At 45.5% G+C, this 25,351-nt stretch overlaps 2 protein-coding genes across 3 annotated transcripts in view; both read left to right on the forward strand.

Moving 5' to 3' along the window:
* LOC139170328 (uncharacterized) overlaps window positions 1-7,817 on the forward strand; it is a 355,966-nt gene extending 348,149 nt beyond the window's left edge. The window contains exon 2 of the mRNA XM_070757369.1: window positions 7,536-7,817. The gene's annotated coding sequence lies outside the window, so the exon portion shown is untranslated. The remainder of the gene's footprint in view (window positions 1-7,535) is intronic.
* The window catches only part of LOC139170329 (ADP-ribosyl cyclase/cyclic ADP-ribose hydrolase 1-like), a 185,842-nt gene that overhangs the window by 56,786 nt on the left and 103,705 nt on the right, over window positions 1-25,351 (forward strand). For both annotated transcript variants that reach the window (XM_070757370.1, XM_070757371.1), the window contains exon 2: window positions 17,209-17,338. In XM_070757370.1, the coding sequence (XP_070613471.1) occupies window positions 17,209-17,338 (130 nt within the window). The remainder of the gene's footprint in view (window positions 1-17,208; window positions 17,339-25,351) is intronic.

A 25,351-nucleotide genomic window follows, 5' to 3' on the forward strand; every position in this document is an offset into this window, starting at 1 on the left:
CTTTTTCTTGTAAAATTTCTCTTTTTAAAATCCATCTTTGTCTTTTTATTTTACCATTCCATTGCATAGTGATAGGGTTATGGTCCGCCCACAAATTCATTTCAATATCTACTTTTTCTATTTGCTTTGTTAAGTCTAACGTAGTCCATATCATATCAATTCTAGACCAAAATCTATGTCTAGCCGAAAAAGAGGTATATTGTTATTCTCTCATATGCCGATTTCTCCAAAGATCAATCAAATCAATACAAATCTAAATAATAAATAAATAAATAAATAAATTCAATTCCTCTACCATATTGACAAAAGCTTTGGGAAGTATTTTTATTTTTGTTTTAATTTGTTTATTAATCTTATGATCCAAGTCAATATTTGATATCATATTGAAGTCTCCTAGTATGCAAATATTATCATACTTTAATTAATTAATCTTTTTATGCAATTTTATATAAAACATTTCTTGATTATCATTTGGTGTGTAAATCACTACTAATAATATAATTTGACCATTCATCTTTATTTCAACCATCAAAATTCTACCTTCTTGATTGGAGTATATGTTTTTAGATTCTATATGCTTCTGAACATACATTGCAACTCCTTTTTTGCTCTGGACAATTAGTGGAAAATACAGTTCTCCCAAAGATTTATTTTCCAAAAGCCTTTTATGTTGATTTTTAACATGTACTTCTTGTAAGCAGATTATGTTGATATTTAATTTTTTAAGTTTAGTAAATATTTTATTCCTCTTATTCGATGACTTAAGTCCATTAATATTCATTGACATCCATTTAATCTGTTGATCCATATTTCTTTATTTATATTTCCTCTCTTAAGGCTTTTGTCTCTCTGTTATTGATCTTGTCACGACTTTTTCTCTCTGTTCCTTAGCCGTTGGTTGCTTTTCCCATTCTTCTGAGATTGCAATTTTTTCAAGTGGTGGTATTGGCATTGGTTCAGAGCCCCCTGCCACTATGTCCAATAAATGTTCATCAGTCAGTTCCAGTAGTTCTCCTGCTGCTTGTGATAGTTGAACTTTTTCTGTTCCTTTTATTTTAACTTGTAGTTCTCTCTCAGCTCATTCTGTCTGAACAAAATTTTGCCTAAATACTATTTCAGCTTTGTTAACTGTATCTAATCTATATCTTTGTCCTTATCAAAATACAAAAATGCCTTCAGGAACCAGCCATCTGAAATTTACTCCTTTTTCATTAAGTTTTCTTGTCAAAAATTGATGTTCTCTTCTTAGTTCTCTCACCTTCCTCGGCACTTGTTTCAAAATAGTAATTTCCTTTTCTCTATATTTAAGTGTCATATTTCTCATTGTTTGCAGTAGTTGGGTTCTACATGCCTTTTTACTAAATCTTACATGAACGTTTCTCGGTAAGTTATTCTTCATTGCAAATCTCCTATTTACCCTGTAAACCTCATCAATATCATTGAGTATTTTTTCTTTTTGTTCTTCTAAAAGTTCTGATAGTGCTTCAGCAATTATATCACACAAATCTTCACCTCTTTCTTCCAAAATATTTTGAAAACACAGCTACAATTCACTATGGATGACTTCCAAAATAATTTATTTATTTATTTATTACTTAGATTTGTATGCCGCCCCTCTCCGAAGACTCGGGGCGGCTCACAACATGTAAAAACAAATCATAAGCAATCAGGCAAATTTAAAATATTTAAATATTTAAAAAAACCCATATGCTAACAGTCACACACACAGACATACCATGCATAAATTAAACGTGCCCAGGGGGAGATGTTTCAGTTTCCCCATGCCTGACGGCAAAGGTGGGTTTTAAGGAGTTTACGGAAGGCAGGAAGAGTAGGGGCAGTTCTAATCTCCGGGGGGAGTTGGTTCCAGAGGGCCGGGGCCGCCACAGAGAAGGCTCTTCCCCTGGGGCCCGTCAACCGACATTGTTTAGTTGACGGGACCCGGAGAAGGCCCACTCTGTGGGACCTAATCGGTCGCTGGGATTCGTGCGGCAGGAGGCGGTCTCGGAGATATTCTGGTCCGATGCCATGAAGGGCTTTAAAGGTCATAACCAACACTTTGAATTGTGACCGGAAATTGATCGGCAACCAATGCAGACTGCGGAGTGATGGTGAAACATGGGCATACCTAGGTAGGCCCATGACTGCTCTCGCAGCTGCATTTTGCACGATCTGAAGTTTCCGAACACTTTTCAAAGGTAGCCCCATGTAGAGAGCATTACAGTAGTCGAACCTCGAGGTGATGAGGGCATGAGTGACTGTGAGCAATGAGTCCCGGTCCAGATAGGGCCGCAACTGGTGCACCAGGCGAACCTGGGCAAACGCCCCCCTCGCCACAGCTGAAAGATGTTGTTCTAATGTGAGCTGTGGATCGAGGAGGACGCCCAAGTTGCGGACCCTCTCTGAGGGGGTCAATAATTCCCCCCCCAGGGTGATGGACGGACAGATGGGATTGTCCTTGGGAGGCAGAACCCACAGCCACTCCGTCTTATCCGGGTTGAGCTTGAGTCTGTTGACACCCATCCAGGCCCCAACAGCCTCCAGGCACCGGCACATCACTTCCACCGCTTCGTTGACTGGGCATGGGGTGGAGATGTAAAGCTGGGTATCATCCGCATATTGATGATACCTCACCCCATGTCCTTGGATGATCTCGCCCAGCGGTTTCATGTAGATGTTGAATAGCAGGGGGGAGAGGACCGACCCCTGAGGCACCCCACAAGGGAGAAACCTAGGAGTCGACCTCTGGCCCCCCACTAACACCGACTGCGACCGGCCAGAGAGGTAGGAGGAGAACCACTGAAGGACAGTGCCTCCCACTCCCAACCCCTCCAGCCGGTGCAGAAGGATACCATGGTCGATGGTATCGAAAGCTGCTGAGAGGTCAAGGAGCACCAGGACAGAGGATAAACCCCTGTCCCGGGCCCGCCAGAGATCATCCATCAACGCGACCAAAGCGGTTTCCGTGCTGTAACCGGCCCTGAAACCCGACTGCTGGGGACCTAGATAATCGGCTTCTTCCAAGGACCGCTGGAGCTGGAGTGCCACCACCTTCTCGACAACCTTCCCCATAAAGGGAAGGTTGGAGACTGGACGATAGTTGTTAAGTACGGCTGGGTCCAGGGAGGGCTTCTTGAGGAGGGGGCGCACAAGCGCTTCTTTATAGAGTGATGGAAAAACTCCCCTCCCCAAGGAAGCGTTGGTAATCTCCTGTGTCACCAGATCAAACTCTTCCCAGACAGGTGGACAAGTACGTGCCCCAGTCACCTCGACTGACTCGTTGTCATTCGACTCTGTTTTACAATTGGAGTCGAGGTCGGCTCGGATCCGAGCGACTTTATCAGCGAAAAACGTGTTAAAGTCCTTGGCACTACTCTGTAAGGGCTCCCCAACTCCCCCCTGGTTAAGAAGGGAGCGGGTCACCCTAAACAGAGCGGCCGGGCGGGATTCTGCTGATGCAATCAAGGCGGCATGGTACGCGCATCTTGCCGCCTTGAACGCCACTTTGTAAGTCTTAATAAAAGCTCTTACAAGTGTTCGGTCGGATTCAGACCTACTCTTCCTCCATCGCTTCTCTAGACGTCTCTTCTGGCGTTTCAACTCCCGGAGCTCCTCGTTGAACCATGGAGCTCTACGGGGTCTAGCACCTCGGAGAGGTCGCAAAGGCGCAATCCGGTCAAGAGCCTCCGCTGCGGCCTTGTTCCAGGCTTCCGCAAGAGACTCTGCCGAACTGTGGACAAGTGCCTCTGGTATAACCCCAAGCGCCGTCTGAAAGCCCTCAGGGTCCATCAGGCGTCTGGGGCGGAACATCTTAATTGGTTCCGCCTCCCTGCGGGGAAGGATTGGAGCCAGGAAGTCAAGCCGTAGTAGGAAATGGTCTGACCATGACAAAGGCAACGCATCTAAGCCCCTTAGTCTCAGACCATTACTCAGTTGCTCAGAAAGGAATACCATGTCAGGTGCGTGCCCTCCCTCGTGAGTCGGACCCTGAACTACTTGAGTCAGGTCCATGGCTGTCATGGTGGCCATGAACTCCTGTGCCAACCCAGAGGTTTCGCCGAGTGACGGCAGATTGAAGTCCCCCAGGACAATAAGTCCGGGGAACTCCACCGCCAACCCGGCTACCTCCTCGAGTAGCACAGACAGGGCTTTTGACACGCAGCTGGGAGGCAGGTACGTGAGAAATAAGCCCACCTGAACCCCTAAGTCCAACTTCATCAAGAGAGACTCGCAACCCGCAATTTCCGGAGCAATGAGTCCACGCAGGCAAAGGCTCTCCCTGGCAACAATAGCCACTCCTCCCCCCCTTCCCTGGGGTCGAGGTTGATGCCATATCTGAAACCCGGCTGGGCAAATTTCAGAGAGGGGAACACCTCCCTCCGGGCCCAGCCAGGTTTCAGTAATACAAGCCAGGTCGGCCTCCTCATCCAGGATCAGGTCCCGGATGAGGAGAGCTTTATTTACCACTGACCTGGCATTGAACAGCAGCAACCTGAGCCCAGGGCCAGAGTTACACTCATCACCAGTACCCAAGATTGGGTTCACAGAGCCGGAACAAGGGACCGTTATTAAGCAACGGTCCCTCGTTCCCCTGGAACGGCTAACTCTGTGACCCCCGCCGTATCTGCCTCTCCCCAGCAACACAGGAATATTCCGACCCTCTGCCACCCCAGAGATCGGTGCCCCCTCCTCTCCTGTCTCCCGGGCGTCAGGTGGGCCAAATCTATCATTCATACTACTATCAATCATCTCATCCATACCATAACCCCACCCACCCCCGCCAACCCAATCATTATGCCAGTCATTCCACTCATAGCCACAAGCATATTTATCCCAATCATCCATTTAATTTAGAACCCCGTTATATTAAAAAACAATTAAATTAATAACAATATAAAATAGCCGTAATAGCAATAAAAAAACAATAACATTAAAAATATCTATAAATATATAAAATGTAAGATAAAAAATCATATAAATATATAAATTGATTTTGATGTTATAAAATCAGATCTTAAAACATTCTTTAATCATCAGGAATCCATCAGTCCAGGTATGATGTTCTTTTGGTCTTTGGGTCTAGGTCTTAAATTTAATTTAGTTTAGTTTAAAGAGTCTTGGTCTTAATCTCCTGTCTTTATAGTTGTCTTTTTAAGTCAATCCACAAGGGGGCATAGTTCTTCAATTAATCGATAATCCACAAGGGGGCATAGTTCTTCGGTGATGGTACAAACAGATCAGGATGGTACAAACAGATCAGGAATTAAGGTTGAGAGGGGGAAAAGGGGGGGGGAGGGAGGTTGATAGCATAATCCTCACCATAGTCTCCCCCTGGCCCCCAGTAGCTCCCACCCACTGGTGCCATACGGGGGGGGGCAAAAACATTGCCCCTCACGTCTGCAGTCGTTCCCCGCCAACGGGCTTCATCCCCTCCGCCGTTTCTCGTCCTCACGTCGTGTCCGCCGTTCCCAGTCCACACCGGACCTCTCACCTCCGGAGTCAGGCTGGGAGTCTGAACGGGGGCTCGACTCCTCTCACTCCCCTCAATTCCTCTCAACACTTCCTTCGGTGCCGCGACCCTCCATCCTCTGCCCGGTCCCGTCGCCATCCTCCGCACCGGCTAGATGTTTTTTCCAGCGCCACGCTCTCTCTCGGCTCCCCTCGGACCCCTGCAGCAGCAGCTAGACATTCCTCCATCCTCTCCCACACAGGCTGCTTTCCTCCGTCCTCTCCTCTCCCACACAGGCTGCATCTTCCGCAAGGCTCCGCCAGCCGCCGCCGCCATTTCCATGCCTCAATCGGCCACTTCTCCTTGCCGCGGTCTTTCTCGGCGTCCCTCCAACAGGCGGAAACATTCCCAACCCTCAAGTTCTTAAAAATAGAGGGACAAAGTAGGCACTGGACTCTGACCTATCTCTGACCGTCTCGGACCTGGACTGACCCATTTCCTGACGATTTACCGTCGTTTCAGAGGAGCAGCAGACCCACCATTCTCCTCACTGCTCAACCGGAACCGGGTTATAATGTTAGTAGCCTTTTCCTGAATTCTGTTAACCATAGCCAGCTCCCCTGGTTTTGAATCATGCCTTTCTACCTTTTCTTCTATCTTTTGCAAACGCTGATCATTTTTTCTTTTTTTTTCTTTTCTGCTTTCATCTAATTTACATTTTCATTCATCTGATTCAAATTTTCGTTTGTTGAACGAAACTCCTCTTTAAGGGATTTGAAACCTTCATTTAAAGTTTGAAACATAGTTTTAATATCTGCTATGTCAGCTTTTCCCCAATAGATGAAGATGATGGTGGTGTACTTGTAGAATGTGAAGGTGATCTCTTTGCCATCATTATTCAATTCAATTGATCAAGCAGAAACAAACAAACTCGGTGCCCCAAAGAACACTCGCAAAAGTAATCCACAAGGGGAGAAACCCTGGTGTCCCGAAGAACACCTGCAAAAGTAATTCACAAGGAGAGAAACCCTGGTGTCCCAAAGAACATCTACAAAAGTAATCCAGAGGGGAAACAACCCCGTTGTTCCAAAGAACACCCACAAAAGTAATCTTGAAGAGAAAAACTCCCAGCAACCAAAAAGACCAAAAAATCCCACAAGACAAGGAAAGAAAAAAAAATCCAAAAAAAAAGAGAGTCCCAGGAAAAATCCACACATCCAAAAAGGAAAAATAGGGGAGGGGAAAAAACAATGAAAGAAGAAGAAAAACTTCAAATCTTATTACTAAAGAACAATAAATTTAAAAATAAAAATAAGAATTGCCAAAGGGCAGAAAAAAGATAAATAAAGGCCAAAAGGTTCTTTTGCAGTGTCCTAATAAAAAAATAACAAAATGTCCCAATGCAACAAAATAACAGAGTTCTTACTTTCCCACTAGACGGACTTGTTATGGAAAATTTTAATCAGCCCAAGGTTATTGGTAAGGCAGCAATAAAAGCTTAACCTTTAAAATATAGCCTTAACCGCTCATCATATCCACTAGATGGCAGTACTCTCCCAAAAAAGTAAGAATATAGGGCAATCCATAGTGTATGGCTTTATAAACGGTATTTCTTCCTATTTCAAAAGTCAACAAAAATCAAACAATGATCCAATAATCTAGTAATCCAATACCCTCAAAAGCAAGCCAATTTTCTTTTTTTACAAAAATATTTTTCAGCTGCTGTTGTACATACTCCTGGTCAGTTAGAGGATGATGAAGATACTGAGGACTCGGATTCAGATAGTGTTTATGAATTAGTGGGGGGACCGGGGTTACATGTAGTAGAACAGGTGGGAGGCCAGCCACAGGATGGGGCTATGAGTTCAGGATCTAGGGAGGGAGAATCAGACGCTCGCTGGGTTAACCCTAAATTCAGAAGGGCCCAAAAACGTAGAGAACAGGTGTCTGGAAGAAGATATTAAGGAGAGGAATGGGTTAAATACTGTAGTGATGTATTTGGCACGTCAGGGGGTTAGTGGGGAAGAAGGATGGAGTTTCAACGTTGCCGAAGAGAAAAATTGAGGTTTTTCTGGCTGCTCCCAAGTAAGCAAAAGTATTCTGTGTTGATTAACAGTCAGGACTGCTGTTTTAGAAATCATGCTGTTAGGAAAATAAATCTTGTTAAATGGAGAAGGAGAAAGAATGTGAGAAATGCCGCTAAGGGAGATAACGGACCAACAGATAAGTGCCTGTATGAAATGTGTTTGAATTCCAGAAGAGCAGAGAAATAAATGGAGTTTCTTTATTCATGAAATAATGCATTTAATAAGAGTTATTTGTAATTGCTAAATTTCTACCAGAAACCAGAACAGCTGCTAGTCTCTTTGCTTCCAACTCCTCCAAGCACTTCTTTAAAATCCAAATGGATGCTATAAATCCATCACACCCTCCGCCGCTAAAATGCTGAAGTATATTTTAGCTCTTCCAGCATCTCTTTCCCTTGCTAAATTCAAGTTTTAAAGCAAATCTCAGGCACCTTCATTCTCAAAATTCCTCTGTCAACCATACTGTATTGTATCCAGAAATACTGGGTTTCTGAGTATATTTCTTGTGAAACTTTTTTACTAACCTGCCTGCCTTCATTAACTCTTCCTCTCTCTAATGTTCCATTTTGCATTAATTTTCTGGTTGTCTTTTAATCAAGGAGAGACCCAACCTAGAATTAAGGAGAAATTTCCTAAGAGTGAGAACAATTAGTCACTGGAATAGCTTGCCTTAAGAAGTTGTAAGTATTCATCATTAGTTAAGTTTTTAAGAGATTTGACAGTCCATTGTATGAAATGGTATAGAGTGTTCAGTTTGAGCAAGTAGTTAGATTAGAAGACTTCCAAGTCAACTTCCAACTCTGTTATTCTATTATTTTGGTCTCAATATCCCACCAGCACTGGTACTTTTAATCAAGGCTTCTGAGATGCAAGAAAATGCCCAGGAAAATGATACCAGGATGTTGACATTTTTTAGAGGGAAGGAGATTTTGATATATTTTGATACATTTATCATTTAATTTTTGATTGATTTGTTTCCTGTGAACATGAAGTAGATATGTGATACCAAATAAAGAGGCAGCTGTTTAATAAGTTGCTAACAAATTCTACTGTCTGCCGTCACTCAGCGGTTCCTCTGGATTATCACAGGAGTTCATGGCCACCATGACAGCCATGTACCTGACTCAAGTAGTTCAGGGTCTGACTCATGAGGGTGGACACCCCCCGACATGATATTCCTCTTGGAGCAATTGAATAATGGTCTGAGACTAAGGGGCTTAGAAGCATGGCCTTTGTCATGGTCAGACCATTTTCTACTGCAGCTTGATTTTCTGGCTCCAATCCTCCCCTGCAGGGAGGCGGAACCGATTAGGCGGTTCCGCCCCAGATGCCTGATGGACCCTGAGGGCTTTCAGAGGGCACTTGGGGTTTTACCAGATTCACTCGTCCACAGCTCGGCAGAGTCTCTTGCTCAGACCTGGAACAAGGCTGCAGTGGAGGCTCTCGACCGAATTGCGCCATTGTGACCTCTCTGTGGCACTAGACCCCGTAGAGCTCCATGGTTCAACGAGGAGCTCTGAGAGTTGAAATGCCAAAAGAGACGTCTAGAGAAGTGATGGAGGAAGAGTAAGTCTGAGTCCGACTGAACACTTGTAAGAGCTTTTATTAAGACCTACAAAGTGGCGCTCAAGGTGGCAAGATGCGCGTACCATGCCGCCTTGATTGCATCATCGGAATCCCACCCGGCTGCTCTGTTTAGGGTGACCCGCTCCCTTCTAAATCAGGGGGGAGTTGGGGAGCCCTTGCAGGGTAGTGCCAAGGAATTTAACCCATTTTTCACTGATAAACTTGCTCGGATCTGGGCTGATCTCGACTCCAATTGCATAGCAGTATCGGCTGACAATGAGTCAGTCAAGGTGACTGGGGCTAAATGTCTTTGTCCATCAGCCTGGGAGGAGTTTGACTTGGTGACACCTGATGAGGTGGACAAGGCCATTGGAGCTGTGAGTCAGGCCACCTGTCTACTGGATCCGTGTCCCTCTTGGTTGGTTTCGGCCAGCTGAGAGGTGACACGGAGTTGGGCCCAGGAGATTGTCAACACCTCCTTTGGGAGGGGTCCTTTCCAGCCCTTTATAAGGAGGCACTTGTGCGCCCCCTCCTCAAGAAGCCTTCCCTGGATCCAGCCGTGTTTAATAACTACCATCCAGTCTCCAACCTTCCCTTTATGGGGAAGGTTGTTGAGAAGGTGGTGGCGCTCCAACTCCAGCGGGCCTTGGAAGAAGCCGATTATCTAGGTCCTCAGCAGTCTGGATTCAGGCCCGGCTACAGCACAGAAACTGCTTTTGTCGCGTTGATGGATGATCTCTGGCGGGCCCAGGACAGGGGCTTGTCCTTCTGTCTTGGTGCTTCTTGACTTCTCAGTGGCTTTCGATACCATCAACCGTGGTATCCTTCTGTGCCCACTGGAGGGGTTGGGAGTGGGAGGCGCTGTTCTTCAGTGGTTCTCCCCCTACCTCTCCGGTCGGTTGCAGTCGGTGTTAGTGGGGGGTCAGAGGTTGACCTCTAGGTCTCTCCCTTGTGGGGTGCCTCAGGGGTCGGTCCTCTCCCCCTTACTATTTAATATCTACATGAAACCGCTGGGTGAGATCATCCAAAGGCATGGGGTGAGGTATCATCAATACGCCGATGATACCTGTTGTGATTCCGTCTGAGGCTCCTCAGGGAACGGCTGAACCTCTGCCGGCTCCATGCTCAGAGGGGGAGGATGAGGAACAGGAGGAGGAGGAGGAGGCCCAGGCAGACGGGGAGGAGGAATATCAGGCCGAGGGAGAGGGAGAACAGCCTGAGTCCCCCGGGGTGGAGCTCTCCCCAGCAAGCAGCCTGGAGTCCTTGGATGAAAATGCACAAGCCATCATTGATCTCAGGCAGAGAAGAGCAGCACAACGAAGGGGACAATTAGCCAGGTATTTCAAGCCCTAAATAGGCAACAGCTGGGTTTGGGTGTGGTTCTCCCCAGAAAGGCTGAAAAGGCAGACCCACCCTTCCTGTATTGTGGAGTATTATCTTTGGGAGTCCTGGGACCTGGCTGTGATCTTTGGCGTTTCTGACTCTGGCTTGTGGTCCTGAAGGCTGAAATCTTGGGGGGAAAGACGTGGGTCTTATTCTCTACAGTGGTGTGTGTGCCAGCAAGAAGTCTGCTGTATTGTCTGGCCGTCATGACTCTGCTGTGAAGCCTCATAGCCTGTCTGTTGGGAAGAACAGGTTTTTCTCTGTGTTTGTTTTTCCAACTATAAAGTGCCTTTGCTTTTACCAGCGTGTCTGTCTGCTTTTTTCAGTTGGTGTTGAAGTCTGGGGGCACCCAGACAGAACAGTATAATACTCCACCAACCACCAGACACCTGGTTCTCATTTTGGAGGGGTGGTTTGGTTGTTTATTTTTCTTGCTCTCTGCTGCTGGTTCCTTGTTGGGCATTTTTTGCTTTTTGGCTTCCTGTTTTTGCCTGCCACCATGGACGTTTCTGCAGCTGACATGCAGGCTGTCTTTGCAGAGTTGCGAGGGGACATTGCACAGTTGACCCAGAAGGTCCTGGTGTTACAACGCCAGGTGGAGGTTTTGTCCCAGCTGGCCCCACCCCAGGCGGCCCCTGTGGTACCTCCTCCAGCACCTTTGCCCAGGAGGAAATGTTTTGTGGCGATGCCGGAAAAGTTCTGGGGGGACCGGTGGCTGTTTTCTGCGTTCCAGAGCCAGGTGCAGCTGTTTATCAATGCCCAGATGATGCACTTCCCGGGGGATGACCACAAGGTGGCGTTTCTGTGTAGCTTGTTGGCTGGCCCTGCAGCGTCGTGGGTGGCACCTTACCTGGCTCGGGATGACCCGCTACTCCAGAACTATGCTGCTTTCTGTGACCTGCTGCATCACCAATTTGCGGATCCGGTGCAGGAGCAGACGGCCACGTGGGCGCTGAAGCAACTGCGCCAGGGTTCGCGCCCCCTGGCGGACTACATGGCTGACTTTCGGTCTCTGGCCGGGCAAGTCCAGTGGAATGAGGCTGCCCTGATCGAGGCCTTTCAGGACGGACTATCAGACACTATGTTAGATGAACTGGTGCATGAGGTGATGCCCGGCACGTTGGACGCTTTGGAGCGGCATTGCTTGGCAATAGAGGCCAGGCTGTTGGCCAGGGAAGTCCGTCGAGCGGGACGGTCCAACCCCCGTGCGTCAGGCGTTCCACCGACACCTGTTCCGCGGCGGGGGTTGTCGACCGTAGGCACCCCGGCTCCGGTCCCTGCGCCCCGACGTTTTTCACCAGCGCTGCCTCCACGCCTGTTGGATCGTGTTGCCGTCGGGGAGCCGATGGACGTGAGTTACGCACGACCCCGACAGACCCCGGAGGAACGAGGGCGTCTGCGGGCGGCTGGGTTGTGCTTCTATTTCGGGGCCCTGGGACATTTTGCTGTAATTTGTCCCCACAAGAGGCGGAGTACGGTGGCTGCCGCCGTTCCAGTACCCTCCAGCTCTCCCGTGCTTCCAATGGCGTCCCCCGTGCAGTTCCCGGAGACAACCCCTTGTGTCCCTGTCCCTGTCATGAACTCTCTGATGGCGGGGCCTTCGTCTGGACGTCCTCAGTCGCCGGAACGGTCGGGAAACGAGGGATGCCCGGCTTGGTGGTAACACTAGGTCGGGCGGGGATCCCACTTTCTCCTGATTCCACGGCTACCGACTCCGGCCCGTTTCGTCACCTGATGCTCGCTGTGACTCTGCATATTGCGCAACGGACTCGGCCGTATCCTGCGTTGGCCCTTGTGGATTCGGGGGCGACGACAAATTTCTTGGATGAAGCCTTTGCCCACCGCCATTCCTTGCCCCTTTGTCCTGTCATCCCGCCGTTAACCGTGGAGACCATTGATGGGCGGGTGTTGCTGGCTGGTCCCATCCGGTTCCAGACCCTGCCGGTGCGGATGTACATCGGAACTCATGAGGAGGCCCTGCAGTTTTATGTCACCAAGGGGCTTCATTTTCCCCTTGTGCTGGGGTTGTCGTGGCTGCGCGCACATGACCCGCATGTGGTGTGGTCCCAGAACCAGGTAACTTTCTCCAGTTCGCAGTGCGTGGACCACCACCGACATGTGTGTGCAGCCCATGGCCCCGTGGTTCCCACGATCCAGTTACCCCGTTGCCTCGAGGAGTTCACCGATGTCTTTAACGAGAAGGAGGCAGATCGGCTACCACCGCATCGGACGTACGACTGTGCCATAGACTTGATCCCTGACGCCAAGCTTCCGGCTGGTCGTTTGTACTCCATGTCAGAGCCGGAGCTTGTGGCTCTCAAGGAGTTTGTTGAAAAGAATTTGGCCAAGGGATTTATTTGGCCATCCAAGTCCCCTTTGTCTGCCCCTGTTTTGTTCGTGAAGAAGAAAACGGGCGATCTTTGCCTCTGTTGTGACTATCGGCGCCTTAACGCCATCACGGTGCATAATAGGTACCCCTTGCCTTTGATCCCTGAACTCATGGACCGGTTGCGGACGGCAACGGTATTCACCAAAATTGATTTGCGCAGTGCGTACAATTTGGTCCGGATGCGGGGCGGGGATGAGTGGAAGACAGCATTCGGCAAGCGTTATGGCCACTTGGAATACACCGTGATGCCCTTTGGCCTCACTAACGCCCCGGCCGTGTTTCAACATCTAATGAATGACGTGTTCCGGGACATGTTGACCATTTCGTGGTGATTTACCTTGATGACATTTTAGTGTATTCCCCGAACCATGCCTTGCATTTGGACCCTTTGTGCCGGGCCCTGCTCCGGTTGCGGGAGCAGCATTTGTATGCCAAGCGGGAGAAGTGCCAATTCTTCCAGACTACCGTCGAATTCCTTGGGCACATTTTGTCTCCAGGTGGCATTTCCATGGATCCGGGCAAAGTGGCCGCACTTCAGTCTTGGCAACCTCCACGACGAGTGAAGGACATACAACGTCTTTTGGGGTTTGCGAACTACTATCGGGCTTTTATTCTGGGGTATGCCACGTTAACCACGCCCTTGACTCGGTTGTTACAAAAACAAGTTCCGTTTGGTTGGGGGGAGGCGGAACAGCGGGCTTTTGAGGCTCTAAAAGCGGCGTTCATGGCGGAACCGCTTCTGCGTCATCCTGATCCCGCTCGGCCGTTTGTGTTGGAAACAGACGCCTCGGATGTAGCGGTTGGTGCAGTGCTCCTCCAAGCCCATCGTCCCGGTGACATGCTGTTTCCGTGTGCCTACTTCTCCCACAAATTGTCTCCTTCGGAAAGGAATTATACTATTTGGGAGAAGGAACTCTTAGCTGTGAAGGCCGCCTTTGAGCATTGGCGGCATTACCTGGAGGGGGCCCGTCACCAGATTGAGGTACGGACGGACCACCGGAACCTCGAGTATCTGCAGATGGCCCGGAAATTGAACCAGAGACAGATCCGCTGGTCCTTCTTTTTTGCGCGGTTCAATTTCCGCGTCAGGTACACTCCCAGCGCTCAGAACCCTCGAGCGGACGCCTTGTCACGCAAGCCGGAGTACACGCACCCGAAGGAGCCGGCTCCTCTGCAGACGGTTCTACCTCCTGCAGCTTTGGCTGCGATCCAGGACCCAGTGGACTTGCGTCGCCGTTTACGGGAGGCGCAGCAGGAGGATGGGTTTGTAGCGCAGAGGGTGTGGGAGTTAACACCCAATTCCCCCTGGACATTTCAAGACGGTCTGCTTCGGTACAGGGGGCAGCTGTATGTTCCCGCTGGCCCAGTGAGGGGCCTGATTATGGCCCAGTGTCATGACTGTCCAGTGGCGGGGCATTTTGGCCTGTTCAAAACATTAGAACTGGTCACTCGGACATTCTGGTGGCCACGCATCCAAGATGATGTGCGTTCCTATGTGGCCACATGTGTCCGGTGTCGTACGGCCAAGGGGGTGACTGGAGCCCCGCCAGGCTTACTGCAACCATTGCCCACGCCGGAGAGACCCTGGTGTGCTGTGTCCATTGACTTTGTAACCCATTTGCCTTCCTTAGCTCGCTTCACGGTAGTCATGGTGGTGATGGACATGCTCACCAAGATGGTCCATTTTGTACCTTGCACTAGGGTGCCCACTGCTCAACTCACGGCTCAAATGTTTATCAGCTACGTGTTTAGGTTACATGGGCTTCCGGATCGGGTGGTCTCTGACAGGGGAACACAATTCACAGCCCGGTTCTGGCGGGAATTGATGTCGGCCCTGAATGTGTCTGTATGCCTCGCATCGACGCAGCACCCCCAGACCGATGGAGGCACAGAAAAGGTTATAGGGATACTGGAGCAATACCTGAGGTGTGTAGTGGCGGATTGCCAGACTGATTGGTCCAGGTTCCTCCCTGTCGCGGAGTTTGCTTTTAACAACTCCCGCCACTCCTCAACCCGACTCACGCCCTTTTTCGCCAATTATGGCTTCCATCCTCGCTTCTTTCCCTTGACCCTCCTAGATTCTCCGGTGCCTGCTGCCGAGGACTTCCTCTCGGAGCTGCAGGCGGTCCACGAGATGGTGAAAAGGTACCTGAATAAGGCCAAGGAGGACTACAAGAGAGTGGCTGACCGCTCCAGATGGGATGTGCCCCCCTTGGTGGTGGGGGATCAGGTGTGGCTGTCCACGAAATACATAGCCTCCGAATTACCCAGACACAAATTAGATCCCCGGTTCCTGGGCCCTTTTCCCGTTGAAAGGGTGATCAATCCGGTGGCCTACCGGCTCACCCTGCCGGCCAACTTGCGGGTTCACCCTGTGTTTCACCGTTCGCTGTTAGTCCCTGTCCCTCCCGATGGTCCGCTCCATCCCAACGTTCCCGTGTTTCCTGCCCCGTGTGTTCGTGACCACCTCCCTGAGGCTATGGTACATGCCCTTATGGATTCCCGGTGGGTGGATGATTCCTTCCAATACAAGGTTCAATGGGTGGAGGGGGACCCTGATGATTGCTCCTGGGTGGAAGCAGCATTGTTGGATGCTCCCGACCTTATTCGGGATTTTCACGCCCGGTTTCCCCAGAAACCGCGTCCTCTCCGCTGGCAGATGGGGAGGGGCCTTCCGAGGGGGGATGGTGTTGTGATTCCGTCTGAGGCTCCTCAGGGAACGGCTGAACCTCTGCCGGCTCCATGCTCAGAGGGGGAGGATGAGGAACAGGAGGAGGAGGAGGAGGCCCAGGCAGACGGGGAGGAGGAATATCAGGCCGAGGGAGAGGGAGAACAGCCTGAGTCCCCCGGGGTGGAGCTCTCCCCAGCAAGCAGCCTGGAGTCCTTGGATGAAAATGCACAAGCCATCATTGATCTCAGGCAGAGAAGAGCAGCACAATGAAGGGGACAATTAGCCAGGTATTTCCAGCCCTAAATAGGCAACAGCTGGGTTTGGGTGTGGTTCTCCCCAGAAAGGCTGAAAAGGCAGACACACCCTTCCTGTATTGTGGAGTATTATCTTTGGGAGTCCTGGGACCTGGCTGTGATCTTTGGCGTTTCTGACTCTGGCTTGTGGCCCTGAAGGCTGAAACCTTGGGGGGAAAGACATGGGTCTTATTCTCTACAGTGGTGTGTGTGCCAGCAAGAAGTCTGCTGTATTGTCTGGCCGTCATGACTCTGCTATGAAGCCTCATAGCCTGTCTGTTGGGAAGAACAGGTTTTTCTCTGTGTTTGTTTTTCCAACTATAAAGTGCCTTTGCTTTTACCAGCATGTCTGGCTGCTTTTTTCAGTTGGTGTTGAAGTCTGGGGGCACCCAGACAGAACAATACCCAGTTATACATCTCCACCCCATGTCCAGTCAACGAAGCAGTGGAAGTGATGTGCCAGTGCCTGGAGGCTGTTGGGGCCTGGATGGGTGTCAACAAACTCAAACTCAACCCAGACAAGACGGAGTGGCTGTGGGTCTTGCCTCCCAAGGGCAATTCCATCTGTCCATCCATTACCCTGGGGGGTCACTACTGACCCCCTCAGAGAGGGTTCGCAACTTGGGCATCCTCCTTGATCCACAGCTGACATTGGAACATCATATTTCGGCTGTGGCAAGGAGGGCGTTTGCCAAGGTTCACCTGGTGTACCAGTTGCGGCCCTATTTGGACAGGGAGTCATTGCTCACAGTCGCTCATGCCCTCATCACCTCGAGGTTTGATTACTGCAACTAGTTGGCCTTCTCCGGGTCCCGTCGACTAAACAATGTTGTTTGCTGGGCCCCAGGGGAAGGGCCTTCTCTGTGGCGGCCCTGGCCCTCTGGAACCAACTGCCCCCGGAGATTAGAACTGCACCCATCCTCCCTGTCTTTCGTAAACTACTCAAGACTTACTTATACCGCCAGGCATGGGGGAGTTGAGATATTCCTTCCCCCTAGGCCATTACAATTTATGCATGGTATGTTTGTGTGTATGTATGTTTGGTTTTATAATAAGGGTTTTTAGTTGTTTTAGTATTGGATTGTTACATGCTGTTTTTATCATTGTTGTTAGCCACCCCGAGTCTACGGAGAGGGGCGGCATACAAATCCAATAAATAAATAAAATAAATAAATATTTGCATCCTGACATATTCCAAAAGTGAAGTATTTTTAAAATAAAATCTGAGAGGTCAAATTATGATGGTGACGATGAGGTGACATTGGGGATCAGAAGAATGGGTCCTTCAATTGCATGTCTTTGATACAGCCATTTGATACCATTGTGTATTTGCAGCCATTTTTAAAATCCATGTTTGCCTCTCTCTGCAGAAATAAAGATTGTCTCAGAATATGGAAATTATTTGAACAGGCTTTTCTGTACAAGGACCCATGCAACGTGACCAAAGAAGATTACCAGCCTTTAATGGACCTGGCAAGATATTCCATACCATGCAACAAGGTTTGTTGTGCCAGTAAATTTCCAGAGAAAGGGTTTCTTCTGGGGTTTCCAGTTTGCTGTGGCTTCAGAAAAATGCAATTAAATTGTATTGTACAATTAAATTGTTTTGTTTTTCAAGGACTAATTAAAAGAAGGACTGTCCATTATTTACAAGTGTCTGATAAATGTGAAAGTACTTTATCAGAGTGATTGTGATATGTAATCAAAGGTTTTTATATCCTTATGAAACTTTGATCTTCCCATTGTAATCATCATCTTTCCCATATCACATGAACTCCTCTGTAGGTTGTTGAATTAGATCATCATAGAAGACCAGTGATTTTCAACTCAACGTAGCAAAATATCCTGAATGTACTCATAAGAAATATTTACAGGAATATTTGCAATCTCTGGTAAAATGCAATATATGTGCAATTATTCTGACTGATGAACCCAACCAAGTCAGCACTCCAAGCCAATCAGACTTCTCAAAGAACTGTTTTATTGAGTACATTATTTTGGCACACATGAAAGCAAAACCAACTCTAACTATTTCCAGTGATTTTTGTATAACTAAGGAATAAATATCCTTTCCCCTCCTTGTCACAGGTCACATTGTCCAGTCAGGTATCCAAGCATCTCCTTGGTACTCCTTCGAGTCTTTGGCCAGCATCAGTTGAGATGACTTTGGTTCCCATAGATATTATTGTCTGATATTGAGATATTATTGTCTGATCTGACCTTTCAAATCTCTCCCTCTCCCCCCCATGCCCATACTGTTTGGCAAGCTGAGAAACAAAAAGATGGCAGCATGAATCCATTTTGAAGTTGATAGTTGGACCTACCTAGAAAGTGTTGCATATACTCCTGGTCAGTTGGAAGATTTTGAAGATTTTGCAGATTCTGATTCTGATTTTGTTTATGAATTAGTGGCAGGTCTTGGGTTAGAGGTGGCAGAACAGGGGGGAGGCCAGCCACAGGACGTTGCTATGAGCCCAGACTCCAGTGAAAAAGAGACAGATAATAGATGGTTAAATCCGCATTTCAGATGTTTGCAAAGACTGAGAGAACAAGTGTCAGGGAAGAAATATTAAGGGGAGGAACAGGTTAATTACTTAAGTGATTGATTCGTCATGTCCCGGTGCCAGTGGAGAAGAAGGCCGGAGTTTTCAATGTTGTAATAAATTCAATGGATGTGCAATGATGTGGCTACGAAGTAAGCTAAGTCTTTTCTCTGTAATTTAACAGCTGTTTTTATTGCTTTGGACAAAAGCTGCCTAGCCATAAATCTTAAGATAAGATTCATGAAGAAATGAGATGAAAGAATTTGCCTGCATGTAACACAGTTTGATAACAGAGGAGAGAAGAAATAAAGATGATGTTTTTACTTTATAAATCTCTGCATTCAGTAAGCTTTATTTCCAATTAATCAAAGTTCTAACCAGAATCCAGAACAGTGTTGAAAACTCCCCTCTGTTGGAGGGACGGATTTTTAATTAGACTCGGACAGCAGGAATCAAAAACAAACAAAACTTTATTTAGAAAGGAAAAGTAAATTGTGCCAGCCGACACTTTATAAAACAGCCTAAAGCATGGCTGCAGGGAGGAAGATATAGAATGGAATGTGCTTGCTACGTAAGCAGGCAGATATGATATGATATGATGTGTGGGAAATGATGTATGAGGGGGTGTGATCAGAGGGAAGGCACACATTAACTCTTTAACTACTGAATGTCTCTGTGGCTGGCAATTCTCAGCGTGACACCTCTTCTTTGGTAGTCATCAGGGACATTGGTTCACATAAGGCACATTTTCTCGGAGAGGTATTCATGTTGGTCAGCTGGCAGTGGTTTATTCAGCACGTCAGCGATCTGTTCATTTGTAGGCACATATTGTAGTTTCACAAATCCTTGTTGCACATATTTTCTTGCATTCTTATATCTTAAGTCGATGTGCCATGATCGGGCTCCCACATATTCAGCTTCAGCAATGAATTTTACTGAAGTATTGTCCTCCATAATAACAATTGGCTTCATTGGATCAGCCCAGATACTATTAATGAGAGCAGAAACATTGATTAAATCATTACAACAGTCAGAAACACAAGCATATTCGGACTCAGTGGAAGAACAAGAAATAAATTTCTGCTTTCTAACTTTCCAATAAATTGGACAACCATTCAAAAACATTATAAAACCAGAAGTACTTTGACGAGTTTCAATGTCACTCGCCCAATCAGAATCTGCATAGCAAATCAATTCAGGATACTTGTTGTGTTCTGGTTCCAGGAACAACTTCATGTCCATCGTGTGCTTCATGTATCTGAGCAATGAAATGTAGTTGTGTTGCCTACGTGTCGTGACAACAAATTCACACTAAGTGAAATGTCGGATCTTGTCCAACTGCTAATGTATAACAGAGACCCAATGACTGAGCGATAAAGTGTTTGGTCCTTAAACAAAGGACTGTTTTGGTATGTCAACTTGTAAAAGTCTGTCTGCATTGGAGACCGACATGGGCGTGCATCAGCCATGTTGCATTGTTGCAAAAGTTGATCAATCTTGTTTGCTTGTGAGAGGCTAAACCCCTTCTGAGTTTTCTGAATCTGAACTCCTAAGTAATCATGAATGTGTCCTAAGCTTTTCATTGTGAAATGTTTTTCTAAACTTTTTGCAAAAATCTCACTCATACGTTGATTTGGACCAATGTAAACAATATCATCAACATAAACAAGAACAATTTCATAAACATTACCTTGCCCTTTTGTAAACACGCATTGATCAGAGTCGGACTTAATAAAGCCCATTGAATTTAGCTTGTCAATGAGACATCTGTGCCACATTAAACCAGATTGTTTCAATCCATACAGACTCTTTTGCAGGCGCCAGACATGTCCTTCCTGGTTCTGGAATCCGGGTGCACCTTTCACGTAGATTTCTTCATCTAGATCAGCATTCAGATAGGCAGTTTCGACATCAAACTGGAAAACTTCTAAATTCAGGGCAGCGGCTGTGGTTAAGGTGATAGTAGGTGAATAAGTATCGGTGTAATCATCTGGAATAGTCTGAGAGTAGCCTTGTGCTACTAATCTTGCTTTGTATAGTTCCTCACCGTTTGGCTTTCGCTTAATTCTGTAGACCCATCGTGTACCAATAACTCTCTTGTCTTCTGGAGGGTCAAGGTGTTTGTACACCTTAAGTTTCTTTAAACTGTCAAGTTCAGCTTGCATGGCATCATACCATTTTTCTTGTTCAGGTTCAGGTAAATGTCTTATTTGATAAAAAATATCGGGAGGAAGTAAAACATTGTTGCAAATAACAGGAAACAATTTTTGAGTTACTTGCGCTTGATATCTCTGAGGAGGAACTCCTTTTGTGGTTCTCCTGGAACGTCTTAGAACCATGGTCCATTCATTTTGGTCATCTCCATCTTCATTTACATCGCTAGTAACATCATCTGCGACTGGTGAAGACTGTACATCAGGAACATCTGGAACAACTGGAACATCTGGAACAACTGGAACATCTGGAACAACTGGAACACCTGGAACAACTGGAACACCTTGCACTGGACCTTGGACATCTTTAGGAAAATAAACTGAAGTATCATTACTGTGTATTCTAGACCAATTTGTATCTTCCTCAAATTTAGCTGAATTGGAAATAATACCTCTGTAGTTAGAGTCAGTGTAAGAAAAATTCCCCAGACCATGAGAATAAAAGCTAAAAGTCTTAATTAGCCACATGATATATATATCATAAAAACATTTATCAAACACAACATATATCAAACATAACATAAATATCCCAAAAATGCCAGTGTGATAATATCACACCAGGACCAATTGAAGATACAGGTATTTTTTCCCTGTGTACTCAAAAGGTAAAGTACCTAACTTTAAGAACCATTTTATAGTATTTTAATGTCTGGTTTACACCTCCTTCCTCCTGTCCATATATGGGGTTGTCTTGCATCCAATTTCATCATAGTTCCTCGGAACTCTCTAGATTAATCCATCAAGTTATAGTCCTGTTTTTATGAATGATTCTTGGCCTAAAAATAGGATTTCTTCAACTTGATACAGGATGTAAACATGTTTTTGTACATTCTTGTTTTTTCTGGCAAGGTCCGCTGTCCAAAAGGTCAGAAGTTTAGTACTCTAATAAGAGTGTTTTGTATCCATCTAGGCCTTAGATACCTAGATTCTATAGATAATTCTCTCAATCCCCCCTCTATTTCTTCTAAGAATTATTCAAATTCTTAGAATATTTCTATCATAATGCAGACCACCCTATTCGTGGGGATATTCATCCTTATGCCAGCGGACCTTCCATCAGAAAATGCAAACTAAAGTACATTTAATACAGATACAGGTTACAGAACATAATACATAACTTAATACAATGTGTATGATAACTCCTACAAATGAGTCTGGCAACCAAGAGTTGGAGTGTTCCATATGTCACTAGATGTAGCATTGTATGATTCTACTCCTAACTACGGTTTCTTGTGCCGTATCTCTACTTGAATAACTCATCTCCCATGTCTATATCTATACGTCTTTATGGCCACTCTATTTTATATTATAAATTCATTACCTCCTTTTCTAATGCACATGTTCAATGCCCCATTCGCCTAAGTTGAGTTCTATAAGGCACACCAGGGACATATACTCAACAAATCATCTTATATGTTTGTATTATACTACTCCCACCTTATTCATGAGTGTGGAATATGTCACCAATTATATTCTATTCTCTGGGCTTTGATCAAACAACATTTGTAAATATAGGCCACTAAATAAATCATTATCTTGGCATATGCTCATAATGGGGTACATATACCATTTCTCCACCTTCTGGGACATGTTTATGTATTGTTCCTTTCACCTCACCTTTCTCTATTGTAATGCCTGCTAATACATGACTATCATGTTATAGTGTAGAATGGTTTTGCTTCTCAATCACCCTTTCACAAATGTCCCATTTGTTTACAAAAAATGTTACCTCCATAAATGTTAGCTTTGTCTATTGTGCAGGGCTCATCTAATCCAGTTGCAAGAATGCATAAGCATGAGCATATAAGTCACCAAATTAAAAACCCACTTGTCCTAGGGCTTTAGCTTTTTCCTTTTCCAGCAACTCTATGGATAATTGTGTTCATACCTCTTGCCTATATATTACATACCGATTGGCTGGTAACATATTTCCCTACAATCACCAGGCATATTTTACTCTGTCCATTTAGGGCATCCCAAGTAATTACCCTTGCAAGTTAGATTTTATAATAATCTCAACTTCTTCAAACAATAGGGGACATATATGCATTGTATCTGGATATGTTAATTCCCCTTTTCTTAATGTGTCTCCCATCTCCCTTGTTTAACTTAGTTTCATTTCTTTCACATAGCTTATTGCACAGTTTTGCTAAGGCTACATTGTATAAAAATACCAGTTTGGAAGGTGCTTTTGTTTCATGATATAGCAATAATAATAATTCTTCTATAATCCTACACTTCTTATATAAAGGTGTGTAATCTATACCTTTAAAACTATTACTTATAAATGACTTCCACTTCATAGCTTCATCCCAATCCTTTTTCTTCCACATTTGTACTGTGAATATTTTCCTACTGGCATTCCACTACTAAAAGTGGATCTGAGGCATATTCCAGTTTTCAAATCTGGATCAATTAATGCTAGTGATGATGTTTGTGTATACCAATGATCCTGTCCGGTATGGAAACAGAGCAGCTATCATGTCACCAGGTGATTAGATAACACAGCCTCTGATCCCATCCCTACCTTTGTGTACAGTATAACATTCCACAAAACAATCACCAACTTTATTATCACATTCATGCTGCTACGTATTATGTGTACTAGCCCCCCCCATCGTATAGTTGTATGTCATGTGTATATGTGACAGTATTCTATACACTAACACTCTGAAATTCAGGGGCTTACATCCACAAATTTCCACAACATAAATGTGACCTCTTCAGATATATCCTTTTCTCTATGAGAATGACAATGGCAAAGTAAAACATTCCTACCCAGATTCATATATCCACCCTCCAAAGTTCCATTTATAAAAAAAAACATTAAAAGGTTTTCCAGTCCTTCTTCTCTCACTCTGCTTTCGGGAGACACTGATAAACTGACAAAGTCCATTCCTTCATGCATCAGACCCTTCATATGTGTCCATGGCGTGCACAGTCATCTCAATCATTATCAGTCTTTTCAATGGACATTCCCAAATAATCTTCCATTTGTGTTCTTTTAAGTTTTCACTCAGGAATCAGTCATCACTCTTAAAATTATGCACTTGTAAATAAGCCACTAGCCCGTCAGACCTTAAACGAGAAAAAACTGGGACAAGTTCTTTTTAGTTGTTCCAGAGACAATTTAGCATCTCAGTGCATCTCGTTCCAGTATTACACACTTAAATATACATTGCACAATCATTTATACACATAGAAATGCTAAAGGTAAACGTTTCAAAGTTATTATAACTTTATACTGCTTCTAGGATTCAATTTTCTCCCCAGCCTTTGCCAAATATACTCAGACAGAAGGGAATCCTTTTCAGTTCCCTATTCTACTAAATAGACCATAAAACGTGTACCTATATCATTATTAATATACATTATTAATATACATATACTATACATACACTTTTCCATACCAAGGCATATTTATTTCACTATTATATTTTCTCATCTTAAGTATTTATCATTACAAATGAAAATGCTTTCACCCATCCACTTAAAGGATTCAATTCTTACCCAAATATATATCTCAACTGCTGGCATTTTTTAATGTAGTTCACTCAATTCACTGAAATGGCCAGCCAACATGTTACCTACTACAATTAGTCCTCTCATTCCTTCGAATTCAAACAGTACACTGAGATCCAGAAATACCCTTCTCTCCAGATTTTCCAAGTTCACCATTAAAGACCCTTTGGTCCTGGGAATTCAATATTACCAGGTTCACCTTGTGGACCAGCTGGATCAGCTGGGCCAGGGCAACCATCAGGTCCAGTTGAACCAGGAAGACCTAGACCTGGGCTTCCAAATTGGCCTAGAAGACCTCATAGACCCATGAGACCAGGTGCACCAATGGGGACTAATAGCACCACCTAAACCTTGTACCACCTTATTTACCATAAGACCCCGGGATAACCACAAGATCCAGAATCTCCAAAAAGACCTATTGAACCACAAAAACCTTCAGGCCCTGTTTAACTAGGTTCACCAGGCTCACCTGGAGGTTCCTGGTCAACAGGAAAACCAAGTAATTAAAAAAAAAAAAAAACCAGCAACACCACTAGGACCAGCAGGGCCGACTACTACTAGCATCAGCTTGTCCTGGGGTACCTTCTTCACCAGGTACACCAGATTTACTTTTGTTATCAACAGTATCAGGTTATTCATCCCAACCACTGTATTCCCTTATTTATGTTATTCCAATATCCATGTTTTAGTATATACACTCATTCACACTTAATCAAAAACAAACTTTCTTTTACAGTGAATGGAAAACAGTTATGCATCCTTTCATGCACATGTCCACCACACAATAATATTTCTCACACTAAGTTAAATTATTAGTTGTCCTTCTTCTTCCCTACTGCCTTTTTTACCGCACCTCATCTTTTCTCAATAATCCATATCTTATACAGGCATTTCTTATAATCAATCACACTGATCATTCAGCTTTATTTTCAGACAGCATGTAAAAACCCCTACTTATCACACAAATTGTTTGCTACCACTGCTTGTTAAATCTCTTCTATCCAATTTTGTTACATTTGTAAAGCACTCCCCTTTAACAAAACCTTTCCCATTTTACTTACTAGCAGCTAAACAAAATTATACTATAAACAGACACCCTACGGGTCTATCCTAATCCATTCAAATGCCTTCAGCCTCTAACACCTTCCTTCACCACAGGAAATCATCAATCCAAAACTATCAAAACTACCTGTCTTCTAAATCACGACAGGTTTATTTAATGTAGCTACACACTT

This window comes from Erythrolamprus reginae, chromosome 7 (genome assembly GCF_031021105.1).
Source record: "Erythrolamprus reginae isolate rEryReg1 chromosome 7, rEryReg1.hap1, whole genome shotgun sequence".
Taxonomy (NCBI): domain Eukaryota; kingdom Metazoa; phylum Chordata; class Lepidosauria; order Squamata; family Dipsadidae; genus Erythrolamprus; species Erythrolamprus reginae.